Here is a 24356-nt window from a genome sequence, read left to right on the forward strand (position 1 = left end):
TTTACTGGGAAAACCAAGTACGCGAAGGCTGCAGTCATTTCAGGGGATGGAGCACCTCCCTGGGAGCATCTCCTCTTCGGCCCCGGCAGGTCCTTGCCACCAAACAGCAGCGAGTGGCACCTGCAATGACATTCCAGCAAGAGAGGACCAAAAGGTGGCAAAAGCACTATTTTCCAAGCCTGCCTTCCCTTTTCAATGGGGAAAGGTGCCAGGTCGGCAGGGCTGCGGCTCCCGGTGCTCGGGTCAGCTCCGGTGTCCCGCTCTGCCGGCGGCTGAGCCCGGGCTGGCTCATCTCACAGATGACCTGGGAGAGGCTGAACTCAGAGCATCAGCCCGGAGGTGGCCAGGAGCAGCCAGCGACACCGGCCAAGTTGATCGAGTCCTTCTTCTTCCTCACGGCCAGATTTCCACCCAAATTCCCAGGCTTTTCACTCCAGCTGGAGGAAATCTGGCAAATCCATCGACTGCATGCAACCTACCCCTGTGAAAAGGAAGATCTCCCGGGAGCAGCGGTTCCCAGAGGGACGGGAAAAAGCCCAGCAGCTGCAGAGAAAACCGGGGGCAAAACCCCGAGCAGCAACCGAATCCCGACCCACGTGGCCAGCGTGTGCCCCCCACCGCTGCCACCCTGGCTCATCGCCCCCCAAAAAAAGCAGCCGGGTCCACGCAGCGTAGTAAGAATTACAAGAGTTTTAGCAGAGAAAAACTCTGCTTTCGCAAACCTGGTGGGTGCGACGCCGTGCCCCCCAGCCCCAGGTTCATTTTGCTCTGGCATCACCCTCCCTCCCTGCTGCCGTGTGCCTGGGAAGGGGCCTGGCAGCATCACGGGGGGCTGCGGCATCGCGGAGGGGCTCGGCAGCCTTGCCGCTTCTCCTCCTCCTCCCACTCGCCAAATATTTGTTTAATGAGGGAATTCCTGTCACACGTACGTGGGCTCCGGCGCTGCGGGGAGCGCGGCTGCCTGCAGCATCCTCAAACGCGAGAAAAACTCCGGAGACGGCTACGAGCCCCTCGATTCACCGACACCAGGCCTGGCGCAAGGGTGATGGCCGCTTGCAGCGGCGCAAAGACCCTTTGCACGGGGGTTGCGGCTTGCTGCTTTCTTGCGGCAGCACCGGGGCTGTGCCGGACCGAGAGCACGAAGAGCTGCTGTCCCCGAGCATCCCCTGTGTGTCCCCCCCGCCATCACGACACCCGTCGCCCCGCCGGCCACCCCTGCTTTCAGCCCCGAACCGCAGCCCGCGACGCGGCCACTTTGATCCGCTGCTTAATTCCTCCTTCCCATTAATTTCTGATCAGGCTCTGAACCTTCTCGCGGAGATGCTGAGATCAAATGATTAGTTAAGAGACAGTCAGGCGAGGAGAACATGAAAGGGAGAAGTTTTGTTTAAGGATATTAACCCCAGCGAAGCGGCGCGGGAAGCGGCAGAGCCGTGAGCCAAGAGCTCCCTCTGCTCCCAGAAAACCCTCCACGACCACGAATTCACCCGCTTCACCGGGACCTGCCTGCCCTGGCCCTTCCTCGAGGCCCCGCAAACTCATCACACCCCAGAGGCAGAAGGGACTTTGGGCACAAGCTGCTGCACGGGGAAACGCTTGCTCCAGGGGATGAGTTGCGGCTAATAAAGCATCAAACAAGGGCAAAATGGTCAGAAAAAACCCCTGAGCTGGCTGGTACCCCCTGGTACCCTGACTGTGCATCAGCCCCTGCAACAGGGGAGACCCCCTGGATGCAAAATACGTTACCTATAATATAATATCTGAGTTATTATTTGATTAGAGGTAGCCCAAGGGAAAGAGCGGCACTTCTCCTATCGCACGAGCATTCCCCAGGACGGGGGAAAACGAGGGAGTTTGTATTGCCAGCGCCAAAAGCGTCACTTGGGAAGGGAAATAAATAAATGTCAGGCCAGAAAGAGGGACTTTGGGGGAAGGAGAGCTCTAGTACTCAAAATAAAGGGGAAAGCAAGGAGCAGAAAATTATTATTTCAATTACAATGAAATTGTATTTTATTAGAAAATGTGGATTCGTCTTTGATACTTGATACCTAGAAAAGCAATATCCAGGAATATAATACCCCGTCTCCGTGCAAGGAGAATGAGTTATTAAATCAGAAGATGAATGGCTTGCAGCGCAGCTAAGTGCTCCGGTTAAGAGAAAAATAGTTATAAACTTACTCTTTGCCCCAAAACGCATTCCTCCCCCTCATCCCCGGGCCTCATCTCTCCCCTCCAGTGGAACTCACTCATGTACCTCATTTCTATGGCTTATAAAAATTCAGGAGGGGAAATTTTAATAGAAGGAAAAAAAGTGAATTTAGAGGTGGTTTTTTTTTCCCTTACACTTCCCCCACTTTTAAAAAAAAAATACACACGAGGAATAAAAATAACCCGCATAGTTCAATTGTGGGGAAGTAGTGAGGATGTAAATGAAGGTGCATTCTTATGTATAGCAGTGCACCCAGCAGCCCCGTGGCAGGGCGACTCGCTCGGCGCCTCTGTTCTGCATGAATAAATATGTATAAAAATGTAATGCTGCAAAGAACTCAAATCCGATAACCGAGATAGTGTTTCGCACAGGCTGGGAGCAACACAAGCCACCAGCTTTTCTTCTTCTTCCGTATTTATGTAAAGAACCATTGAAATGATAATGCACGGCCCCCTCCCCATACAGGGGCATAGCGGAGCCTTTTTGTAGCGCTGGATGCAACCCTCCTCCCCAGATATTAAGGCCATCGGTGCAAAACCACTGGTGACAGTGGCAAATATGGGCTTTGCTCGCCTGCCGGAGAGGGCAGCGCGCCGGTCCCGCGAGCTCAGGATCAAGCCGCCCGCTCCATCAAGGGGCTCCGAAGACGTGGCAAATATTTTCCTCGAGTCCGGCACCGAATCTCACCTACCGGAAAAATCCCTTGGCTTCCAAGACCCCAAGCAAGAGAGATGCTGGAAGTCACCCGATGACTCGATTAGTTTCAAACACGCTGCGAGCGCTCGGACGCACGCGTGCCGACCCACGGGGCCAGCCCGGGACAGGACCTCCCGAGCATCCCCAAACCCCTCGGGAGATGCAGCGGCGGCAGCGGGTACCCGAGCAACCTCCTCTCCCCGTGGCACATCCAAGCAGATGGACTTTTCCCTCCCCCCCCCCCCCCAGCGCTATGGACTTTTTCCGCTCCTTTGCCCCCAGATAGCCAAGATATCCCCCAAGCAGGATCTCCCGAGTCCCCCCTCCTACCCCGGCATCGCACGGCAGCCCCCCGGCACGGCGCGGCTGCCTGGTTCCCCGTTACACAACCCTGCTCGGGAGATCCTACGTGGGCAGACGTGGGTTTTCCTCTGAATTGACAACAGCTCTCGCTGCAGCTCAGCAGAACATGAGCAGCTTACATAAACACTGCTCAGAGTTACCCTGCGTGTGGGCTGCACGCAGCCGCCCGGGGTGGGGGGGAAGGCAGGGAGCCGCCTTTTCCCCCTAATTTATTTTATTTTTTTATTTTTTTTTTCTCCGTATAAAACAACCCAAACCCGAACAAGCTTCTCCTTGTGGGGGAAAAGGCAGCGCGCGAGAGAGAGAAATGACTCAAGTGTTTTGTAACTTGTCACATTCGAAGCTGCAATTTGGAGGCAGGAAGGAGGGATCCAAAATAGTCGCCCCAACCCCAGCTTGTATAACCGAGATCCCCCGTCCCCCTCCTCTCCGCCGGGAAAAAGGGGGAAATTTCTGCCGCAGATTGGCAGCTGGAAAGAGGCAGGCGAGCTCGGGGTTGTTACAGCACAGGAAGGAACCCCCAAATTGGGAAAAATTACTCAGCTGTGGGAAAAGCTCCTGTGCTGGCGGGGAGGCACCGGGGAAGATGCTGCAGGGGAGGAAGGCTCCCAGGGATGGTTTCTCTGGATGCTGCGGCTCAGAGCCCGGCGACAACGCTGAGCTCCCTGGCACGTTGTCCCAAGCAGGAGGTGATGCTCGGGAAGCGCAGCCGGAGCAGGGAAGCAGGACGGAGCGGGTTTCCCTGCAGAAAAAGGGACCTGGTCAGGGCTGCGCCTCGATGGGCTGAAGGGCATCAATGACCTCCGGTGCCAAAATTGAGCCCAGAGTAGGCTCAAGCCCCATCAGATGCCGGAGAGGGGACAGGAGATGCTTTTTCCTTTCCTCCTGGCTCTCTCCCTCCTCCTGGATCAAAACCACCAGCACCCTTCACGGCTTTTTCATCCGCGTGCTCAGCGACACATCCCAGCGTGACCCACGAGAGCCCGGCTGCACCCAGGCAAAGCGCAGGGTGACGGAGCAGAGACATCCCCCCCAACCAAATACACCCGACCTGCTGCCAAATCCAGCCTCGGAGTCTTTCCCAGCCCCAACAAGGTCCGAGGCCGGAGCTGCAGGGCAGGAGCGTGCCCGGCTTTGCACAGCATCCCTGTTCCAGGAGAGTTTGCTCCTCGTTACAGCAAACGAGGTGCAGCAGCGGCGGGGAGGCAGGAGGGATGTTTTCCCCTTTGGGTACCAACCCACCGTGGAGTCGGTGCCAGCATCACGCAGAGATGCTGAGGAGGGTGCAGGGGAGCTGTGCCCAGCTCAGCCCCTGATTAAACGCGATTTCAGACCCCACAAACTCAATTTTCAAGGCACGAGTGGCAGGAGCATCCGGAGGTGCCTGCCTCCTGCTATAAACCCTCCTGCCCACCCAAAACGCCGCTAATATCTTTTGAAACATCAAGGCAGGTCCTGGGGACGGCAGGAGATGCAATAAGTGTGACACCTCGCCTCGGGGTTCATTGATCTGCCATCGACCGCGGTGTTGAATCTGACTTTGAAACCCCAGACCGGCTTTGGCATCTAGCTCCGGCCTCGCATTTTGTGGGGGCAGCACTTCCTAAGGGCCTCCTCGAAAATAAAATGGGTAGGGAGTTTAAACGAGGGGAGGGCTGAGCTTTGCAGCCTTTTCTCTAGCGTCACCCCAGTTAATGCTTTTAAACCCCGAGTGCCCGACACCCACGCCAGCATCCATCACAGGACAGCGCAGGCTGTGGCCAGTACCCAGAGCATCCCGGGAAAATCGCAAACACGGGGTGGGGGAAAAAAATAATTAGGTTATTTTCAATAGGGTCATCTGCTTCTACAATGCAGGTTGGCTTTGCAATAAAAAAAATAATTTAAAAAACCCTATTTCTTTACAACAGACCTACCCAACGGGTGCATCACTGCAGCTTTCGGATTAACGGGTTAAAGACAAAGTGGTTACGAAGGTGCTCCGTGATGGCAGGGACTTGCCCATGCACTAAACCGGCACCACTGAGACAAAAAGCTGAATTTCTAACTCTTTGGCCAGTGCACGATCACACACTCTCCTGGACATTCCCGCTGGGATCCCGTACAGCCCATGGCACATCCCAGCTCCACAGGCACACGAGCGCCGGCTCGGACTTTAACACAAAACTGGGTGATTCAATACAAAGTATACATCTGCAGAAGCAACACAATTATCTCTCGGAGTTAAGCATTGATGGATAGAAGTTTTAATTACCAAACCTTTTCATCCTCCCCCACACACAAAAAGTATATTTTCTGGCATGTTTATTTAATAATAAAATATGATAAAATTATATGTTAGTGGAATAAGTGCATGGTGTGTGTAAAGCACAAGACAAGCTGAAGTCTGTTTTGTCACCAGAGCTGAAAATATTAGCTCCTTTGATCTCTTTGGCTCCAAAGCAGCTCCAGAAAGAGAGAGCAGCACATGCAGCAAGCGCATCGCGCGCCGCCTCGGGCCCGTGGGGGGGTTCGGGGAGGGCAGACCCCAGCTCCTGCCTCTGCGCACACCAGCCTGCTCCCCGCTCACGCAGGGCGTTAGAGATTGACAGCCTCCACTCCTGCACACGTCCCCGGCTCTTGATTTACCCAAAGAGAAGAGCAAGCACAAGCCAGCTGCCTTAATTGCCATGGACAGGGCTAAAGGGTGCCCCTGTCACCCATCAGTATCATTTAGGGCTTGGGAAGTGCCCAAGTCCCATGGGGAACGCCCATTAGACCTCCGTGTTCATATCAGGCTTAATTTCATTTGGTCCTTAACGCCACTGTCTGGTTCACGTATCCGTGCTGTACAGTAACGCTGGCTGATGCATCCGATCCCCTGGCACCAGGACACGGATGCTGCCACGGCACAGGAGCAACCCTCCGCTCCAAAACCTGCGTCTTAATGGGGAACAGCACCAGCTACAGCCTGTTCGAGACCGAGGAGATAGAGGTTATTCCCTTCCCGACATATAGACATCAGGAGGTTGAGGTTCCCGCTCTCCCCGCTTTGCATCGCAGCCCACAAGTAATTCTCCAGCAGGAAAATTCTGGGCCCCCCCCACCCTCCTTGGAAATTCACAGCCAACCTGCTAATGAGTCTTTGTGAAACTTGTGCCTTCTTACCTCTAATTTTACAGCCTGTTAGGATTTGAGCTCTGTGGACAGCCTCACATTTGGTTTCGAATTATAGGCTGAGTGGCTGTTCTCTCCTATTATTGTGCTGTCAATCTTGTATTAGCACATTATAATATGGTACACTGAATGCATCTGTTCTGTATATCACAAGTCCTAATTGTCATTTGTTGAATCACTTTGTCTTATATGATTGTTAAGCAATTATTTCATCCAAAGCAACTTAAACTTTGATTACTGTATAGTGTTTACAGGGATCAAAGTAAAATCATCAGCTGCTTCAAACATTTTGCTGTTGAAATAGGCACAAGCGTCTGTTCCGCACACGCGTGGATGCCAATACAGAAGCAATGACGAGGACAGACTCGATGACCTGTAGGTTCTTGCCATCTCCGAAGCCTGTCCTTCTGCCCAGAGGGGAACGTTATTTGTCCAGGATGGTTAAGTGTCCAGCAAACGTGTAGGTAATGAAAAAGATGTGAAGTGACATTTCTGCCAAGATTGCTCACGGAAAGAGGCTCTCATCACATGTGGCACCAGCTGTCCCATCGGTCCCCTCCAGCGGGGCAAGGGCCCATCACGGAATAACACCCCGCACTTCTCCAGTGCTTTCCATCAAGGATGCTCTCCCGGGAAGCCCTCCCGCAGCCCAAGAGGCACAGAAATTAAAGCAGTGTTTTGCTCAGAGGTGCGTGGACGGGATTGCATCCCAAACCAGCTCTGCCATGCAAACCTCGACCAAAGCAGAGATGTTTGCAGCGTGCCAGACCCTGCGTGGTCCTGCCTGGGAGTGGGTTAGCAGAGGACAGGGCTGATGCAGCACAGAAGAGCCTGCAGGAATTTTTTTTTTTTTTTTTTTTTGCTTTAACACCCCACACTTAAGCCCTCAAAAGAGGCTTTTTGGTAGCTCGCAGGCCTCGCACCAACCCCTCTGCTCAGAAGTCGCTGCAAAACCGGGACGAGCCCAGGCGCCGGGGAGCCGCTGGGCTGGCAGTCCTCTGAAGTCAGGGATGCTGGCATGCCACGGAGCGGTCCCAGGGCATGGGAACCCAAACCAGCATCAGCTCCAGCAGGGCAAAAGGGAGGGGTTCGTCACCAGGGGCTTGGGCTAATCCCCATAATATCTGGCTGACAGCATCAGGAAGGAATGTTGGGCCATTGTTTTTTAAGTAGCCCAGACAGGATTGAGAAAAAAACATGCTGGTGGCTCCTTAACCCCAGACGGTTCCACGAGCCAACAAGGATACACAAACTGTCAGGAATCTTCTGCGTAAAACCATTTTCTTTAATGAGTCTTGAATTTAACCTGAGTGCCACTCAAAAGCCCTCTCTTCCAGCCAGCTGCAAATCACCGCCTGACACAACTAGAGCACATCCCAATTAGGAGATTAAGCAGACCTTCTCCTCCTTTTGTTAAAAGCTAATGAATTTCCTCATACAAGTAATTTTCCAAATAACGAGCCCCAGACCCTAGAGCACAGAAGCCTTTATAAATCAGGGCTGTCCCCAACCAGGCCGCCAAGTGTTCACAAAAGGGGGAAGAGTCAGGGCCAAGGCCACGGCATAACCAGCAAGTGGACTTCACCACGGACTCCGGGCACGATCCAAGCTCCAGGGAGAGGCTCATTCTCCTGCCCTCCACCCCGGGCACAGGCATGATCCTGGCTTTCCAGCCCCAGAGCAGCACCCCAAGGTGCTGGTTACAGGTTTAGGCAAAAAAAAGCACACGCGGCCACTGCTGCGTTAAGCCTGATGCGACCCGTGAAGGCATCATCCCATGGTTTGCATGGCTGGGGGGCTTTTCCAGCTGTCTTTTCAGCTCCAGCTCATTCTGCCGTGGAGATGGTTTTGAATAAGATACTATGAAAATGTATAATTCTTAAAAGAGCAGAGGAAAGGTGGCAAGCTGTACAGCTGCAGAAAAGCTGTAGCTCATGGGTGCGCAAGTTGTCTTCTCAGACTGGTTTGGACAGGAGAGGGTTCTTACAAAAACCATTTAAGTTTAAAAAAAGTTCAGTTTGAGGTAGGAACCCCGAGAAAAGCACTTTGAGACATCCGGCCCCTCGGCCAGAGAGCAAGTCCTACCCCTTACCCCCAGCCTAAAGGAGCAATGGCACAGCCTGAAGAAACCTCTAAGGAAGTTGTCAAACCCTGTGATGAAAATGAATCTGGAAGAGCAGGTAAAAGGTAGTGCCGTAAACTGCAACTTGAGAACATCGCGGCAGGTAAATTGCTTTTTAACAAGCAGACAAGTTCTATCAATAGCATCTACCGTATGTTTTTATAAAGTGCAGAAATATGTTTTTAAAAGGCCAGTAAATAAAGTTCCTATCGATTTGATCTCAAGCGTAATCTGTTTTTCTGTCTGCCACCAACAGTGGTAATAAAACAGAATCATGTAACGGCGTTTCGGCTAATGCGACTATACATCACGGCAGGGGCTGCGTGCTCGCTGGCGATCTATCATTTTCTATTGGGATTGCTTAGCTGCAGAATTTATAAACTTGCCCCAAATTGATGCAATGTCCAATTTTCTTTTCCAATTTATTTTTGGTTGAGCAAAGCAATATTGAGGCAGGACAAGGAGGGTGCATTTCCCATCTATCCAGATGTTCTCCACTGCTCCTGCTTCCTCCTCGGCCTGGGAAAGGACCTGGCAGCAGCTCCTCTGCCAGAGTTTTTGGGAAAATGCCGACAGATACTTTAATGGCTACATTTGGTATGCAAAGGCTGCACGGGATGCCCGCAGAGCAAGTTATCCGATGCTCAGAGGGGTCTCCCACCAAGGACCGAGCATCCTCAGCATCGCAGGGCGGCATCCCACACCCACCCAGACCTCCGCAACACCAGGATGGTCCAACTGCCTGCTCCGCTCCAGCCCAGGGCTGGGGGACAGACGCTCCCCACGCGCCCAAGCCACGCACGCAGCAGGTTTGCGTAACTGTGCCGAGCACTTAAAGGGTTTCCAGGGTACCCAAACCATCAGTCACCAGCCTCCTGTGTCTGGCAACGCATCTCTTATTCCTTTGCCTGCTCGCAGCAATAGCAGCCAGATCTAACGGCTGCCTTTGTTGCACCAAAGAAGTCAAAAATGGGTCTTTGGGGAAGTAAGAGTGATGTTTGATAAAAGCTGCCTGCCAGGCGGCAATGCCCCAGTGCCTAAAGTGGATAAGCATCAATGGATATTAAAAACCCTATAAACACACACCAGATGATGTATTAAAGTCCCCCAGGCCAAGCAGCGGTAGATGCCTATCAAAGCTCAGCTTTGCAAGATGCCACCACACTTTAAGGACCTTCACCCACAAACACATTGACGTCGCCTTCACCAAGGAGCATCGAGGCTGTGAGCGGAGACCTTGGGCACAGGCAGGGTGAAATGTGGCCCCCGCCAGACCTGTCACCAGTATCTGGAACGAGGATAGGAAATATCCTGTCCCCCCCCTGCTCAGAAAACTGATAAATATTTCTGGAGATAAAAACAAACACTCCGCATTTGGCTTTTTTGGTGGTTGTTTTTCTTGAAGAGACAAAGTGTTCCACAGAAAGCAGACACTTCCTACACAAGTTTTCATACTCAAACCCCGAGTATTTCTGCCACCGATTTTGACAGAAAAAGTGTAGCCAGCCCTTTACCCAGCCCATCTCTCACCACTCCATCCACGAGATCCCCGAGCCTCGGCAGGGCCTTAGCACCCTGCTGTGCCGAGAAGCATCATGTATAGGTGGAGATAACTTTAGCAAAGTGAGGTTTCCCATTCTCACTTGGGAATAAAAAATAATCCCGTTTCCTGACCTTAGAAATCCCATCATAAACCATAAAAAGCAACCCTGTTGCCTGTGCGCACCTCGGGCCCCAGCACAGAATGAGGCAACTCTTGTTACCACTCGCTTTGAGGTGAAATTTTGGGGGAAGAAAGATTATCCCAAAGCATGCTTACAGGTTCAGGAGTAAGAAATACACATAGATTCCTATAGAGAAAGCCTGAGGCAATTTGGAGCCAGTTCTCTGCAACCAATTTAAGGCCATCCAGCCCGTTGCCCCAGTTGAAATCACCAGTTTGCGCGCTGCAAAAGCTGGAAGCCTCCCGGCTGCGCCAAGATGGGGAGGTGTTTCTGGCGAAGGCCAGGGGAGAGAATAAACGCAAACCAAGGGAAGCGGCGAGGCCCGTGTCCTCAGATGCCGCCTCAGCGCAAGATGTGCCGAGTTGTCTTGGAAAGAAACGGTGCCAAATCCGCCAGCGGAGATGAGCCATCAGCCAGCCCTGATGCCAGCAGGAGCTGCAGACCCTCGGCAACGGGCTCCCCGGGGACCTGCCCACCCCCCGAGTGCCACAGCTGGCATCCCATCCCAAAATAAAAGTACACAAGTGACACACGTAGCTGGCTCCCAAGCCCAGCCTCGGCAGGTTCGCTCGTCTCCTCTTGTTTTCAGGTTCAAAGTGCAAAGCCTGCATCCCCCCAGCAGAGCCGGGCAAGGGTCTGGCTCTGCTTATCCCCCAAATCCTCCCCGCAGCGGGCAGCATCGTTTACAGGACAAAGCAGCACCCACCGGTATCACCACAGCCAAGTCCCTTCCCTTCTCTCTGCCGTGGTTTGCTTTCCAGGACAAAAATAAAAAGAAAAAACAACTGCCTACATGCCTGGGAGATTTCAAACTACTGGAAAGCAACGCACAAGCGATAGATGATTTTATGTATGGCATCCTCTGCCAGGGAAGATGATTTTTTTTTTTTGGAAGAATCAGACATCTTTAAGAGAAAGTTATACTTCAAACCATGTGATCAACAGGGGGAAGAGACTTTCCAGACGGCAATGAAGCAGCCAGAAAAACTGATTCTTAACACATCAAGGAAAAGCCAAGACGCACAAGAGCCGAGTTTCTCCCTCATTAGCTACGGCTGCAGCGTCCGCAGCTGCCAGGGTTGGAGCTAATGGGGCAGGGAACTGCACATGGCAGTTATGGGGGTGCTGACAAGGATCACCCCGGGAATTTGGGAACAAGGTCTCCCCTCCAAGCTCATGCCACCCCATCCTCCAAAGGGCCGCGGTCCCCAAACTGGGCAGGTCCCAGTGGGACACCGCGGGGTGCAGGATGCCACCCTGACACCCAGCAAAGACCCCCCCACAACACCCCACTTGTCCTCCTTCTCCTCTCCTACCCAAGGTACCCCCCCCCACCCAGAACTGGCAGAGGGGGGAGCACCCAGGAGGGGTGATGCTGGGTGCCCAGCATCTCCCAGTGCTCCCAGTGCCGGGACTCGGGAAGTTCAATGCTGCCACCCGGCGGCAGCGAGTGGGAACCGCAGCTCTGGGAAAAAGGGGGGGGGGGCACCCAGCAGGGACGGGGCTCCCCCCCCACCCCATTACCACCCCCCCCCACCAACCCCGCGCGGGAGCTCATCGGATTCATTAATCCGGTTTCTGCGAGAGCCAGCTAGGGGTGTAAACCCCCAGGCAAAGCGTGGGTTTGCTTTAAAAAGTTTGCAAGCAATTGCAAAAAAAAAAAAAAGATTTTTTAAAATAAATCTAGGCATGCAAATTTTGTAGCCATTTTTGCTACAACGTAAAAAAAACCAAAAAAAAAAAAACAAACAAAAAACCAAAACCCCACAACATTTATGGAGATCCAGTTTACCCACATCTCAGCCTCAGACCAAACCCCTGAAACAATGGGGAAGCATGGAGAAAAAAAACCAAAAAACCAAACAAGTTCGAAAGTCACCCTGATTGCAGGCAAAAGTTTAACAAGCACAACTCGAGTAGCTGATAGCAATTTGGCCGGGGGACAGCGGTGCCAAGCAGCACATGACACAGGGTGAACAACCCCCCGGGCCCTCCCCAGCACCCAAAACGCAGGGACTGGGTGTCCCTGCCTGGCCCAGCTCCCAGCCAGGGTGTCAAGGCCAAGCTCAAAGCACAAGCACGCACGTGCGTAAGCAATCCTTTCCCAGCAAATTCCTCCCCTGCAAGCTGGCTACACCTTTAATTAGCAGGGAGAAGAGGCAGCTACCCCTTAGCGACGCGATTCGGGACTCACCTTCTCAGCCTGGGGGTACCGAACGCGGGGGCTGCCCCATTCCCTGCTGATCCGCCGCCGGTACTGGTGGCACTTGGGGATGTAAGTGCAGCCCACGTCACCCAGCTCCGGGTAGATAATTTCTAGATCCCCCCTGGGGAGAAAAAAAGGGGGAGAGAAGAGCCTGTAGGGTAGGACCACATCATCCAGGGGATGGGAATTAGTGCCAGGGGATGGGAATTAGTGCCACTTGCCAGCCAGGCTTGAGCTACGATTGCAACGCTGGGCAGGAGATGCAGGATCCAACTTGCTGGGCACCTTGTACACCAGGATAAGCACCCTCCCATGCTGTAACATAGCCATGGGGTGTGCTCCCTCTCCCAAGCAGCAGCAAGACTTTAAACATTCATTATGCCTCAGCACAACACTCAGATTATTTCCAGGATTTTTTTATAGTCTTTAAAAATCATGGCCCGTACGGGTTCATCTAAGGCTTGGAGAGCAAAGTTACCCCTACTGCCCCTCGGCCTTGGACAAGCCGTTTGAACTCTGAACCCCCTTCTCCCACTCGCAATATGAAAGCGGGGAGAAGTCTCCTCTGTATTTTAGGCACTGGTAGAGCAATAACAGGTCAGATATCTCCAGCTCCGACTTCTGCACAGAGTGCTTTCCCCTTCTGCATTATCTAACAGAGAAAGGGGCCACCGGGGCAAGCTGTCAGGTCACCACTAGCAAGTCTCAAGGTCACCCTGAAGATGAGGTGCCACCAACATGACCCTCACAGGAGTCACCCTTAAATCCTGCAGCCCGAGGCGCTGCTGAGCAAATGCCCGCACGGGCACGGGGCTTGCACAGGGGAAGCTGAGAGTTGAAAGCAAGGTGCTGCTCCTCATGGTTCGTGGGAGGAAGCTGGGGCCAAGTGAAGTCCCCACTTGCCTTAATCTAGAAGCTTAAGTTGCTCACACGTAGAGAGCATTTTGGTTAACTAAGTAGCAGAAAGGATATTTTTGATGCGGAAGCTCCCAGTAACGTGGGATATTAAGAAGCCCCCAAAGGCAAGAGGCACACGTGTGCCTCTGCTTGCCCGGCCCTGCCTCCCATCTCCAGCAGCAAGAGTTTAAGGCAAGGACCTTCAGTATTAAAACACCTGATAAAGGGGGGCAGTCGGGGGCTGTTCAGCTGGGGGCCCCAACTGCTACAGCAGCAAACCGCCTGTTAGCACCTTCAGAAGCTCCCCAAGGCTTCCTCCTCTTCCCATGCCCACACCTCAAGCATTAACATCTCTGCAGGATGAGCTTTGAGGTCTGTGGGATGACCTGTTCTAGCACTTTCCTTCCCCAAAAGTAGCCTCCTTCCTCTGAGACTTTCTGCAGAAAACATTTGTCAGCTCCGATTCTGGAAGTCGCTCCAAAAACCCTTGCAAAATGGACCAAGGAACAACTTGAGGTGCCCAGAGACACCAAGATCTCAGCTTGCAGCGCATGTAGGCACTGCTCGGCTTTGCTCTGGCCCACATTCCTGGCAAAAGGAAGAAAGCAACTAATATTTATAGCCCTGGCAAAAGGGATACTGGAATTAACTGTCCCAGGAGGTGACATGCAAGGGCAGCACATGACTGGCCACCCAGGGCTGGTGCAGTTCAGCAAGGAGACAACAGGGAGTCACTCACCTGCAGAACTCGCCGTCCACACCGCTGAGCATCTGGAAGAAGCAGGTCCGCAAAGGGTCATCTGGCCAGGGGGACTGCTCCTCCCGGGCAGCAGTGCCAAGCAGGCTGGCAGCCAGCAACACGGCACCCAGGAGCTTCATCCTGCCCTGCAGAGACCGAGGGACGGAGAGGGTCAGTCCCACAAGCAGAGCTGTGACCCAGCACCGCTCCCCCAGCACCTGTGAGCACCCACAGCATCCCCACCACCATGCTCCAGTTCAGCCCCCCCCCCCCCCCCCCAAAAAAAAAAAACAGCTCCAGGCAAAGCACACCCAGCCTTACACGTCATTTATTTTTCCACTTCCACCAGTTCCACATCATTAATCCCAACCATGCCAGAAATGAACTGTGTTTCCTGCTGCTGCCCTGTGCCAGGGAATACCAAGTCCCCAGCGGGCTTACAGCAAGATCCTACATCTTAGAGGACCCATTTCTGCCCACCTGCAAGCAAGGTGCATTCCCACCCTCCTGCATGGCACCAGGGATGGGCACGGATGATATCACAAACTGGGCAGCCCAGCACAGCCATGATCACCACCAGTGCTGGCCCTGCTGCTCTCCCTAGGACTCTAATGGGATGGAAAAGATGGAAAAATTGCTATCAGGCTAACGGTCTCACCAAGACCATTACTGGTGGATGCACAACCAGCCGTGACACGCTGACCAACACATCCCTGACCCCAGGCAGAGCCCCTGCAGAAGACCAGCACCCTTGAACCCAGCCACCCTCTCCAGAACCAGGGCAGAGCTTTTCCTGCAGGAGGACAGCCACGACCACCCATTTTTAAGTCCATACAAAGCACGAGCCAAGCCCCCAGGATGAGGGGAGCTGGGGTATGAGGTTTAGGTACCCACACCCCTCACCTCCCTGGGCCGCGGCGAGGCACCTGCAGCAGCCTGATGGACCCGGTGGCCCGGGACCACGGTGGCCGGCCCTGCCGAGGCACTTACCCACCGGGTCCTGGGGATGGGCGAGCAGCTCTGAGGCAGAGCCTGGAGGTTTGAGGTTGCCGTGGAGATGGTTTCCCTGGAGGGAAGGGAAGAAAGGACCGGGGATGAAAACACAGCCCGGAGAAGGGGCAGTTCGTCCCCTAAAAGGAGCACAAAACCAGGCAATGGGTTTTCATCCCACAGCACCCTTCTTCAACTGACCCACCGGCTCCGGGTCCTCACCTGGTCCTAATTCCCCGCTGCACTAGCAACTTCCCAGCTAATTAGAAAGGATGCAACCCAAACATTTATTTGCATTAGCCTCTCTTCTCCATTGCCTAATCAGTTCTGGATGAGGCATATGCAAAAAACCCACTGTCAGTTGGGAATAGGTATTAGAACACATACTGTATCATTATATAATGAAGTACCGGCACGCAGAGCGAACACGAGTAAGTACTAGCGCCACTGTCATTACGGAGAGAAAAGGCATCAGGCTTAACTAATTAGAAACATTAATGTATTGGGAATGATCTGGAGGTTTAGGGGCTAATGGCTCTGGTTCCCATGCTACAAGATGGGCAAACCCCATAATTAGAGCTCTGATCCTGCAAACAGGCTCACGTGAGTAATGCTTCTCCCATCAGAGTCAGGAGCACTGGTTTGCATGAGTCAGGATCACCAAAATGGGTTTACATCCTCACATGCTATCACAAGCTGGGGGGGGTGTGGGTGTGATAATTTGGGGTCCCAGGGGAGCCACACAGGGGGATTGCAGCCCCAGGACTGTTAATCATTACAGCTGCCCAGAGACTCTCCACCATGGAAAGGGGGATTTCTTAGAAAAGAAAGACTTCTCTTGAAAAGCTGACAGCTCGGCTGAAAGCTTGGAAGAGGGTGGCAGGTGAAGGGACAGTGGCTTTGCCCAGGACAGACACAGGGACTCACACACTGGGAGAGCTGTAGACATGGACAAGGGACTCTTCCTGCCAAAGTGAGTCTCACCACGGTAAACCCATCTGTTTTCACTGTTTATTCAAGCACAAAAGCAGTGAAGGCTTGCATTGGTGCAGTCCTGGCAGCTCAGACCCCCAGGTCTGTCCCAGGGCAGCAGAGGAGCACCGGTACGTTGCAGTAACTGGCTCCAGTTGGTTCCTGCAGTAAGTTTGCAGTGGTTAGTTTGGGTAACCGCTTTGCAGAGGTTGCCCAAATAACAGCAGAAACCAGAAACAGGACTCCGAACAGGGGTATTTTCTTTTAAGCCTAGAAGCAGAGAGAAGCCCTTCACACAGAGGCAACACCTCCACCTGGAGACCTCCCGAGAGGATTGTCACCAAATGGGATCGGCACAAAAGGGTTTGCCAACAGACAAGGTGCAGAGGGATTCCCCCCGGGAATGCTCTGGAAGAAAACGCCATCAGATTAGCAAGCTCTCTCTCAGCATCCTGTGCAAGACGAACTATGGCTTTCTCTCTAAAAGCTATTTGCAGAGTAATTACAAAGATCCTATTTCTCCTGCTCAGGAGTTGCAAAGGCAGCAGGAAGCCCGTGCAGCAAACCCATACGACCGGGGGATAAAATGGATGGGAAAGTTACTCTGCCAGAGCCAGACAACAGCTCCTGTGCTGTGCTCCCGCAAGGTCAGACAGGCTCCTGAGGGGCACAAAGCCACCGGATTATTTGGTTTTTAGACACATGCACAGGACAGGGTGACTCACGAGCTGGCAGCGCTGCTGGCTTTGCTACCAGACCATAACACACCTGCCCCAGCACAACCCTGCCTATACAAACACTCCAGGCCTGGCAAACCCTCCCAGGAGATGGGTAATTTCCCCCAGCATCCATCTCCTCTGGTCTGCCTGCGCCTGGAGCGCTCGCAGCCAGGGAGAACCGATAAATCACATGCCTGAGAGCCCGCACGGAGCAGCCTCCTTTCCAGAGAAGGATCCTCCCATGGGAAAAACACACATCTGGTGGTGTCAAGCCAGGTACTGAATAGGAGCCAACCTCCTCTCCCAGCAACCCCAGTGTGTTTGCATGTCACCTCTCCTGACTAAGCAGTGCAGGACCGCAGGAATCTCGTCCTTCCAGCTGCTGGGAAGCCTCCCAGTACAGTGCTGTGGCTATGCAGCTCATTGCTGGGGAAAATATGTTCATCCAGGATTTCCCCCACATTCAAGAATGAGATGCTGCTCTCCACTTAGAAGCTTCACACTGGTGGGGTTTTTTGGGTTTTTTTGCAAATCCATTATTGAAAACACTACTGTAAACCCTCTCCTGCTTCTCAGTTTTACCATTTCTGTGTAGACCAGGCATGGGTCTGCCTTATCGGGCACCAAACATGACCCCAGTAATTTAACTGTGCTCAGACTACGCACTGCACCTCTGCACGTGTAACCCCTCAGCTCACCCTGGCCTCTCTTTCCTCCGAACCCCAGCGGAAGGAGAGGAAGGAATTGCTTTTAAGCCACTCTTAATTTGGAGGATGGCTTGAAACAGCCCTGGCATGGAGCCACATGGGCTGTGCTCCCTGCCTTTCTCGCACAGCCCTGGATCACAGGACTGGGAAGTTCCTGGCTGCCAGCAGCAACTGATATTTGGGAAGAAAAACAAATCTTTCAAAGGTACCAAGTCCAGCCAGTGGGTTTTGGGTAGATTTGTTTGGTTAATCAGATGAGAGAAGCAATGATGTGAAGCCCAAGGCAGCAAAGTGCTGCCTACACATGCTGCAGTCCCACTATCACTTCAGTTCATTGGGAGGAGATACAAATGCAATATATATATTTCCAGCAAACCAAGTCAGGTCCAAGAGCTACTTGAAAGCCTTTCACAGTTGGCAAAGCTAAGATATAGGTAAGGAAATCATAATTTTCTATTAATACTAAAGATGAAAAGGCTCTTAATAAAAGGAAACTACCTTAAGGCAGGGAAGGAAGGGAGAAGTCTCAGGCTTACTTTAGCAACTGCAACAAAGCACACGTGAAAGCCAAAGCACCCGTGTTGGGAGCCAAGTTACACACATCAGCTGCTACACGAGGCCACAAAACCAGTGCTTGCAGAGGAAAGAACGTAGCTTGTTGCAGAGGAGGCAGCAGCCCATCTGGGTGCTGCTGAGCCCCCCAGCCCACAACATCACACCTTTGCAGCCCACTTCTTGACACTCTCCCATAGCCCCATAAGCTGCTACCAAGGTCTTAAAATACTTGCCAGAAACCATTAGGACACAGCTCAACCAAAAATCAAAGTATTTCAAGGAACCCCATGGACATCAGCTGAATCTGACAGGCTCTCAAAGCTTTCACATGCATGCATCTCCCTCCAGCCCTCTTGCATGGGCTTTAACGCAAAACAAGTGTTTCCAGGTCAGAATTTCCCCATAAATGTTCATAAGAGATGAGCTTTTTATTCTGACATGGGCCCAAAACATATTGTTTGTGAGCTTTGGAATTTCCCACCAAAGCAACTGGCTTCCTGTTGATGTTAGTTTAAGATTAACCAGTGCCATTTATAATCCACTTCATAGTACTGGGTGAAGTCAGAAGAAACAAAGTCCCTGCGCCATAAATAGCTATTTTATTTCATGGAATCTAAGTTTACCTCCATCCCATTTCATTAAGCAACCTCGGCTCTCCCCAGACATTAATTGCCTGCAGGGGCAGAGCAGGGAGTCATCGCTGGGTTTGAGTTTCCCCAGTCCCAGGACACAGGGAGCCTGGCACTGTGGTTTTTTGTTTTGTGTCCCCCCCCCCCGCCCCAGTTTGTTTCAGGCTGCAGCAAAGTTATAGCATACCACTAAAGTCCATTAGAAACTCTATCCCTTTCTTGCCACAGAGCCAAGACTGTTGCTTTGCCCTAATACTCATGAAAACAAGGGTTTATTTTGCTTTGCATGAGGAAAGGCATTTCTAGGCAATAAATCTGCTCCTTGCACTCCTAGCCACGACCCCCAAGCATTAGTCCAGCCCAGCTGCCGCAAAAAAGAGCTCAGCTCTTCCTTCAAGGTCCAGCATTTTCCTCTGATTTGGGCTCCTCTCTGCCTCACTTTCCCCATGATGATGCCACAGAGAGTCCCATGAGCAAAGCACCCAAGAAACTCATAGAAACCAATTCCTACAGTCTGCACAACAGCTGAAAAAAGAAGTATTTATGCTGTTGATACCCAGCAGCAAGCCTGTCGGAAGGACTTGGCAGAACCTTGGCAGCCAGGGGAATTTGCTCAATCTTTGTCTTGCAGGAAGCCCATTTTTCAGATATTTTTTCCGTAGCAATCAGCAAAGGAAACAGAAAACCACATGCTTTCTCCCCATTCATAACCTGCTACACCTTCAGCTATGCCCTGGCCACTCTGTCCCTCTTATCTTACTTCTTCATAGGCTGTCCTCACATTTCCCTCTTTGCATGGCTAACAATTTCATTCCCAGCTTCAAGTGAATGACCACAAGGGCATCTTCACCTTGCCCCAGCCAATCCACAGGGCAAGAGCTTTGTGAATTAAAAAAGCATTTGTCCCAGAACACACCATAAATATGCATCTGCACCGATTTGTGGAGCCAGCTCTCCTTCTTGGGAGATTTTAAGGTTCTGGGAAGAGTTAAGTGGATTCAGGGGATGCGACAGCTTTATTTGGCTCAGGTGGTCTCCAGTTTTCCTGGGTCTGTCTAGAGCCACATAAGGATCAGGTGTTAAAGACCCAGGTTGTCACTGCAGAAAACAAAGCTGCCCTCAGCTAACCGCCCAGCAGCAGCAGCACCAGCCCTTGTGTGTGTTGCTGGAGTAAGATGAATCTGAACCTGCTCCGGGGAGACAGATTATATCACTACCTGGATCATACAAGCGCAAGAGTTCAATAGCTGAGCCTATATTTCTGTGCCTCTACAGCATTAATAAGATGCTGGGGCAAAATACAGAGCAATGTGGTTGCATTCACCTCTCCCAACCAGACCCTTGTGAGCCTGCAGCCTGAAACAGCAGAGTTTTGCATTTTGCAAAACGCCACGTGGAGATTCATGGTGCAGCCTGAGAGATTAACAGAGAAGGATTTTTAGCTTTTCTCTTTTTACCTGCCAAAGCCCTGGGTCTGAACTCTCACCCCTGCCTGCCCCGTTTTGCTAGCAGCCAGCTGTGTCCAGTCGAGCTGGATTAAACCCTGCCACTGTCACCACCAGCAGTGGAGAAGGTCCCGAGTGACCGAGGGGGAAGGGTCAGAACCCCAAAGGGGGTTTAGACCTTCAGCACCCACTGAACAGGAATCTCTGCGGGATCAGGGAAGGGATGCACAATGCTTTTTGCCCTTTGGAGCTGCTAGCATCTTGCAGGCTCCTGCACTCGCATCCCAGCAGGAGAAGATGCAGTGCAGCACAAACCGAGCACCAGAGCAGACGCAGGGCTACTGTGAGCCCCCAAAGCCTTCCTTGGCAGCAGACCCCCCTGAGCACCAGCCCCTGTGCCTTAGCCGGCCATCACGGGAGCACCCAGGAAAGGAGGAATATTCAATATTTGCCAGGCAATAAGCACATAGTTGGGTGCAGTCCCACCCCAAGCCTGGCAGCAGCCCACAGAGCCACCCCTGCATTGCAGCACATGGGGATCACCCCTTCTCCTGCCAGCCCGCTCCCATCCCAAACCTCAGCTCCAGCAGCACCACGAGCAGGAACGCGTTACGGCCCCTGCAGCATCCGACACAGCCCTGAGCCCGAGCGCTTGCCCTGGCACGTCTGCATAGCATACGAGACACAGCGGCACCTTCACCCGTGGTGTTGCATGGCTCAGGGATGGGGCCACCCACCCCTGCATCCCATCCAAACCCCGTGGGCGTTCGCCCCATCCACAAATTCCTCTCCCGGAGCAGGATTCTTGGCACCCTTGGAGCCAGCTGGCACAGTTTTGGGAAGGGTCAGCGGGCAGCTGCAGTCTGCACAGCAGCTTCAGGAGCAGAGCCCGAGGGAGGTGACCTTGGTGGCCGGTTTCGCTGGGAGCTGGCGGGTTGCACACTCGCAGGCTGGATGTGCCGCGTTGCACAACCACACCTGCCAGAGCCCACCCTGCCCCGGCAGGCACCTTGTGACTGCTCCTGCCAGAGCCGCAGCTCTTGCCGGGGAAGGTCTTCTATTTTAGGAAGAATGTTTTCATTTGGCCTATATTAAGCGCATACATTTCGCAGTCACAAGGCAGGCGCAGAGCTGCGCAGGAGCCCTCCTTTCCTTCAGCGCCAGCAGCTCCGCAGCTTGGCAGATCCCGCATCCCAGCGGTGCTGGCACACGTGCAGCCGAGCCTGTTGCTCACCAGGGCACCGTCTAATGCAATTAGCTCCCGTTTGCATCCCTCCGTTCCCACGCTTGCCGAGAGGCTGCCGCAGCCCACTGCTCAACACCTCTCTCAATTCAGCATTAAGGACCCTCCCCGGCTCCCAAAGTCAGGGGAAGCCACTAAGCTGCAAATGCGCAACATCAGCACGGAGGTAAAGCATTGAGAAACCCTCAGGTGTGGCCTCCGCTCAACCTGCCACCCGTGCTCCCCGCGGGGACTCTGCGTGGGCAGGGTATGGCACAGGGACCGGGTTACGGAGGGGTCACCTACCCCAGCCAGGCGCTTTCACCTTTCCTCCCTCCTTTCTCCTCTTCTCCCAGACACTGCACCCTGGCAAGAAGGTGCGTCTCTGCCCCGTGCCTCGTGGATGCCCTAATTGTGATTACAGCCCTTTAGAGATGACAGCAAAAAAAAAATAAACAAACACCCATTCCCAGTACTTGACATCTCACCAGCCAGGCTGGGTGATGCTCGTGGGAAAGCCCTGGGGCAGCACGTTAATGAGGAGCTGGGGATGAGGAAGAAGCATCTTCTGCTCTGACTCAGGTCAGGCTGAGCCTGGCCCCACAAATCATCCCATCAAGGTGCAACAGGCTGGCGGGACCCGGCTGCTTCACCCACCCACTGCCCACCCTGCCGCTCCCCCCAGCCAGCCAGGCAGAGGGACCTACGTGGTATTTAGGCCAGCTGAGCAGGGATGCCTATAAATAGCACCGTTTCAGATTCAGCCTGCATGTGGCTCTTCCCTTCAGTCCCCAGTTTATTTTCTCCCTCTTTCAGCGGCTCTCTGCAGCCCGAGATGAAGGGGAGCACAGGCTGGACCCTTCGTTAAGTCATACGGACAAAACAGGGAGACAGACTGGTTAAATCGGTCCAAATCCCCGATGTCGATGCACTTATACCAGATTAACCTTCGCATCAATAGACTACCAAATCACACTAAACTGGCTTAACCCTTCCTTAAATGGGTTTAACTGGTCTGCCACAGGGGGCTCATACAGGTTTAATGAGCTCAGCTGAGTCCCAGCAATAGTGCTTTCCTGGGAAGCCCTGAGCCCCCATCACAGCTCCATGCAGAGGGGGGCCCCAGCCCCCCCCCCCGAAGCTGTTTTGTGGGCTAGAAGAAAGCAAGGCTACTTCCCACAGGTACCCATGGTCGGGGGGGAACTCCTGAGCATGGGTACCTTTTCCAGAAAGTTTTTCCAGCTTCCCCCTCACCAAGCATTCACTCCCAGACCCTCAGCACCCTGGCTCTGAACAGGACTCCAAGGTGACCCCAATTTACTGTTCCCCCCACACTGACAGGGCTACCAGAGCCTCTACCCCTACATCCCAACCAGCTGCAAAACAAGAGGGAAAACAGCCTAAGACCCCCCCCAAACACACAGCAAGGCAGCCAGCCCCCCCCACTTTTCCACCTACCCCTCTTTACACCACCAGTATCAACAGTAGTGCAGCAGCAGAGGAGCCAGCGGCAGAGGGGAGCCTGTGCCCAGCCAGATCTGGCAGAGCCCCAGCCCCACAGCCAGATCCTTGGCAGGGCTGAGCCCTGGAGCTGGCCCAGAGGCTGAGCAGGGGGCAGTTTGCAAAAGCAAGGGCATGCAACCCCCCCCCAGGTTAACCCTCAGAGCCGGGACACAAGCTAAGACTGCAGTTTGCAGAGGTCAGGGCCATTTGCAGGATGCTCTAAGTTGCACAGAGTGAGCAACTGCAAACCAGGCATTGCTCCGACCAGGGAACATCTTCCTTGCTCTGTGACACAGCAAAACAGGAGCCTTTTTAGTACCTGCCACAAATTTAGGCATAAAAATCCCCCTTGGCTTCCCTTTCTAGCTTAGCTCAGCTTGGGCCAGAGCCTCCCGTGAGAACATACCGTACATATGAGCAAGCCCCAGGTGCCAGGCACACGCAGCAGCAGCAGCGCCCGGGGCATAACAGCATCTCAATTAGAAGGTGAGGCAAGACCTGCACCAGCAAAAAAAAAAATAAAAAAAAATGCCATATGTGTGTGTGCTGAGCAGCACGTTCCTGCCTGTTATCAGCTACATCAGTACCTGCAGACAGCATTTGCCAGAGGTCCTCTAAGAAGAGCAGCCCAAGCAGAGCTGGTTCAATCCTAGGGGCTCCTCCTGCTTCTTTTTAAGCCCAACAGACACCTGGTGCCCATCAGCCCATTAGCTCCCTCCTTTCCCATTGACTCACCAGCTGGTCCCACTGATTCACCCCTTCGAACCACCTCTCCTTTCCGTGGCCCGTGGTCATTTCCCTGGTCCCTTGGTTCCCATTGACTCACCGCTGCTCATCCAAAGCTCGCCCTCTCTTTTCCATTCCCATCCCGGTCACTTCTGGTCAATTTGACCCCCCCTTGCCCTGGTACCTGCCTTCCTCCTGACCAGCACCACACCATCAGCATCCCTGATGAGCTGCAAGGAGCGCGCTGGTGAGGGACCCACAGGCTGGGCAGCTCATGGCTCCCAAAAGCACCTCGCGACCTTTGCAGAAGTGCCATTGCCAAGCCCCAAGGCTGCAGGGAGAGTTGGCTTTTTCAGGGGCAAACGATTCCCCCCCATTTCTCACCCTGGCTGGCATCTTCTGCTGTGTTGTCTTCCACGGACCGTGGGAGAAATAGCAACCAATTTGCAGAATTTAGATGTAACCAATGGCTCTAGCATATTCCTTCATACTTCCCATCCATCCCTCCATCCAGGTCCATTTTCTCCCACTGCAGTACAGGAAGCATTTAGGAATGAGTCTGAAAGACTTTGGAAGCGTAGGGAAACGGGATTTTCGGGAGCAGGGAGATGCGGGCTCCGGCGCGTGCCGTGCCGCAGGCACACCCAAAGCCGGGCTGAGCTCCGAGTGGAAAATTCCTGTCCGTTGAGCACGGATTGTGGTTCAACAGGTTTTAGTCCCGGCCCCTTTATTTGTGTCAGTGCAAAAACTCATCCCTAGGGCATTTGTTTGGATCA

At 53.2% G+C, this 24356-nt stretch overlaps 1 protein-coding gene across 8 annotated transcripts in view; it reads right to left on the reverse strand.

The window, feature by feature from the left end:
• PEBP4 (phosphatidylethanolamine binding protein 4) overlaps positions 1-24356 on the reverse strand; it is an 80798-nt gene that overhangs the window by 56393 nt on the left and 49 nt on the right. Inside the window, exons 1-4 of one of the 8 annotated variants that reach the window (XM_049830796.1) lie at positions 22810-22904; positions 21658-21759; positions 14113-14258; positions 12465-12597 (exon numbers count right to left, since the gene is read on the reverse strand). In XM_049830796.1, coding sequence (XP_049686753.1) covers positions 12465-12597; positions 14113-14252 — 273 coding nt within the window. In that variant the 5' untranslated portion in view covers positions 14253-14258; positions 21658-21759; positions 22810-22904. Of the gene's footprint in view, positions 1-12464; positions 12598-14112; positions 14259-15102; positions 15287-15324; positions 15434-21657; positions 21971-22809; positions 22905-23589; positions 23609-23964; positions 24225-24356 lie in introns of those variants that run through there. The other 7 variants (XM_049830798.1, XM_049830793.1, XM_049830800.1 and 4 more) reach the window with 7 other exon arrangements.

The sequence above is a fragment of the Accipiter gentilis genome, chromosome 28 (assembly GCF_929443795.1).
Source record: "Accipiter gentilis chromosome 28, bAccGen1.1, whole genome shotgun sequence".
Classification (NCBI taxonomy): Eukaryota; Metazoa; Chordata; class Aves; order Accipitriformes; family Accipitridae; genus Astur; species Astur gentilis.